The sequence below is a fragment of the Scomber scombrus genome, chromosome 19 (genome assembly GCF_963691925.1).
Source record: "Scomber scombrus chromosome 19, fScoSco1.1, whole genome shotgun sequence".
NCBI classification, from domain to species: Eukaryota; Metazoa; Chordata; class Actinopteri; order Scombriformes; family Scombridae; genus Scomber; species Scomber scombrus.
In genome coordinates, this window is record NC_084988.1 from 13,946,949 (window position 1) to 13,950,613 (window position 3,665).

A 3,665-nucleotide genomic window follows, 5' to 3' on the forward strand; every position below is an offset into this window, starting at 1 on the left:
CAGTTCTCCACACAGAAACTTCACACCGGTCCGAGCTTGTGTGAAATAGGAATCATCAGACGCGCCTGAGCTTTGGTCCCTATCATCACTGCTCCACACCTCCAAAAGCGCACATGGAAACCACATTTATTGGTAAAAGTGGAGAAAGATGAGCGACGACTCACTACACATTTTAAATGTGTCTTTACGATACGCTATTACACATATAAACTAAATATTAGTGCTGTGTTGCGTAGATAAAAACGTTTATTCTGACTGCACCAGTCTGATTTTTAAATACATTGTTCCAAATACATTTCTGTTTGAGCTTTGCTCTTCGTGACGAAACCATAAGACCCGATTTACATCCGTTTTGGCAGAGATATCAGCGCGTGCTCACACCTTGCCACAGTACTCAATTGACAGCCATGCGAATCATTAATTTTCTTGATCAGAAACAGGTAAGGGCTTAATTTTCCAAATTGCCCACCGGAGCTGCTGAAGCGCCCTCTGGGTTCCGCCTCCAAAATGCGTTGCCACTGGTAACGCGGAGGAAAAGAGGAGGGACTCTAGTCAGAGGAGCCTATGGGAGAGCGAAAAGACGTTGAGTGACACCGAGCCTCTGACCAATCAGCGCCTTTGACACGCCTGTGTCGCATGCCCTGCCGCTGCCTATATAAACCACACTGACAATTTAGTAATCCAGTCTGATCGCGGGTCGTCTGGCTAAAGTAGGACTTTAAAGAAGCAAGATATCGACACAAGCAAACCCTCTCGCTTAATTTAACACTGACAACATGAAAGCAATAAGCCCCGTGCGGTCCTTCCGGAAAAACAACGCGAATTTATCAGAGCACTCCTTGGGAATCTCTCGGAGCAAGACCCCGGTGGACGACCCGCTCAGCCTGCTGTACAACATGAACGACTGCTACTCCAAGCTGAAGGAGCTGGTGCCCAGCATCCCCCAGAACAAGAACGTCAGCAAGATGGAAATCCTGCAGCATGTCATCGACTACATCCTGGACCTGCAGATCGCGCTGGACTCCAGTGTCGCACTAACCAGCCTGCATCACCCCGCGCGGCCGGGGCAGGCTCCATCCAGGACCCCTCTGACCACCCTCAACACAGATATCAGCATCTTGTCGTTACAGGTAATTACACCGTAGCTAAACTCGCATCCTAATTGAGGAATGATAGACTGGTGTGTTGTGAAAGAAATGTTGTGGGTTTTTATTTGTGCGCATAAGCCTGTGCGCCTTTGTAACCGATGCGTAACTCGCACAAAATGGCTTGTAGGAAAAAGGAAAATGGCATGTTTGTGTATGTGTGTTTTTTTTCTCTCTCTCTTCCTTTTGTTCTGAATCAGAGAGAGGAGATGAGTCGACCTACATAACACTGTTACAATGCCAGACACCTCAATCTGATGCTGCGTAGAAATAAATAACATTTGGTCTGTTTGTTTGTTTGTTTGTTTGTTTTCAGTCCCCGGAGTTGCCATCAGAGCTGATGACAGATGACAGCCGGACTCTGCATCGTTAAAGCGGTAAGTAGGCTGTCCTCATGTCTGCTGCTGCATTCTGTCCAGGGCTTTTAGGCTCCTCTACAGCCTGTCTCTCAGTCTGCTGAAGCAGAATGGGCTAGAATTACCATTTACCAATCCATTTGTTCCCTGCTAATGTGACTGTCGTCTCACGTTGCTCCTAAAGGTCCCAATATGTTTTGCATGAGTATGCGCTGAAAGGCTGCGCGTCAGTTATGACAAGGCACAGACAGTTGGCTTGACTTGAATCCAAATTTGATCATATATGATATTGGATTTTTAAATATCACCGTAGTGGAGCTTAAAGGAGAATCAGTTACGAGTAGTATTTCAAACAAAAAGACCCTTCGGGACTTTCGTGTCAGTAAGAGACCCAAATCTCACAATTTATCGCATTAATCGAGTAATTCTGCTGCGTCCAAACACATTTCGGTGGCAGATTTTTTTTTTTTGGCACTGAAAATAAAATGGAAGACATTGGCTCCAGGCTGCTTTGGTTACTGTATATAAGTAGTAGTCGTCAGGGTTGTATTATACCCCTCTTGTGTCTATAATGAAGAGCATCTGCAACAGGAAAATAATGGCTGTTTGGATTACTGCTACTACGATGTCTGCACATAATTGGTACAAGAAGTGGGTAGGCGCCAGCTGAGCGGCAATTACGCTGATTCTTCCCCAGATTGTAGGCTGAAGTTGTGCGAAAAGTGTGTGTGCGTTCCCCCCTTCTCTCTCCCTCTCTCTATCCCTCTGTGTGTGTGTGTGTGTGTGTGTGTGTACATCTGGAGCGCAGGGTTTGCTTAGTATTGGGAGTGTTTGGTTAAATGTTAAAAACTGCGGCTTCCTCCCTGGCGCCAGTCTGTCCGGATCTCTGCCCTGTTTGCATTTTCTAAAACGCCTCTCTTTCTCAATCTTTTGCAGGTGTTTGGTCAAGACGCAAAAAACACACACAGGACCTGGGGAGCAGGACTTCCCCCCCCCACCCCACCCCACCCTCCACCACCTCCTCCAACCTCTGTCCTCCAGGCCTGGATTTTTCTTTTTCTTCTGACGCTGAAATCAAGAGACTTTTGCTTATTATGGGACAATCTTATGTGATGTGTTTTCTGTTTGGACACTTCATTATTATTTAACTTAAGAATTTTTTTTTTAATTTGTGGGTCCTTTCTGGAAATGGAAGGCACGTTATATTCCCGACAGTGGGAGGGAAAACGAGATTATTGTCACAAGGATTATTTCCCCGTTTCACCCTTGTCCCCCTCCTTGTTGAAGTCTTCGCTTTTTTTGCGAAGGTGGGAACGTGAATAGAAAAGACAACTTGGTTAGTTACTGTAAAAAGTTTAGTCTTGTCTTGTCAGAGTTGTTGGCACATGAAGGACTGGACGTTGTTTAAAAAAAAAAAAAAAAAAAAAAAAAAAAGTTAAATGAAAGAATGAAACCTTGTGAACTCTCGGGAGTTTATCTTGTATAGTTGCAGGAATTTGAAACTTCTGCAAAAGTGTAATGTTGTACTTAATTATTCTGAAACTTTTTATAAAAGTAAATTGTACCTTTTTTATACAAAAATAAATCAAAAACGCACACCTGAACATGTTTCATTTGGGGGGGGAAAGTGAGAATTGTGTGTTGGGTGTCAGTGGTTGAGCCTGCTGTAATCCTGACCCCAGTGGAAGACGTCAAACCAGTGCGTAAATATCAGTTTCCCAGCTGTGCGTCCAGCTGACTTTCTACATAACTATACTGGACATGACAGCGCTATATGAACAGCCAACATCGGACACACTTCAGACAAATCCCACAACAAAGTGTCCTTATCAGACGTGCACTATGTGACCTATAACAGTCTTAAAACACAACGTCACTCCCCCCCCCCCCCCCCCCCCCCCCCCCCCCCCCCCCCCCCCCCCCCGAAGGCAAACACGACCAGAGGGCTCACAGTTGCATAGAAGCTTATTTAGGGCGCACTGAATGCACTTTTACTTTCTTACACGCTATGTAAAGTAAATAGGATTAAATGGTTTAGCTTGGCAGCCTGAGCCATTAAAGCAGTGAGCTGTAGGCTATGTGTTTAAGAAAAGTAGACAATTATGGAAATTTAAGGTGAAAATGGGCCCGTGATGCTTTATTGACTCCAAAGTAATATTCACTT

General features: G+C 44.9%; 1 protein-coding gene across 1 annotated transcript; it reads left to right on the forward strand.

The window, feature by feature from the left end:
* Nucleotides 1-454: 454 nt before the first annotated feature.
* id2a (inhibitor of DNA binding 2a) lies at nt 455-3,097 on the forward strand. The gene is made up of 3 exons (XM_062441025.1): nt 455-1,130; nt 1,462-1,522; nt 2,438-3,097. Exons 1-2 carry the CDS (start codon nt 777-779, stop codon nt 1,516-1,518), a joined length of 411 nt encoding a protein of 136 aa, XP_062297009.1. The 5' UTR covers nt 455-776; the 3' UTR covers nt 1,519-1,522; nt 2,438-3,097.
* Nucleotides 3,098-3,665: the final 568 nt, after the last annotated feature.

Coding starts and splice junctions, on each gene's coding strand:
- id2a (XM_062441025.1), top strand. CDS start 777: ATGAAAGCAATAAGCCCCGTGCGGTCCTTCCGGAAAAACAACGCGAAT. Junction 1,131..1,461: donor TCAGCATCTTGTCGTTACAG/GTAATTACACCG, acceptor GTTTGTTTTCAG/TCCCCGGAGTTGCCATCAGA.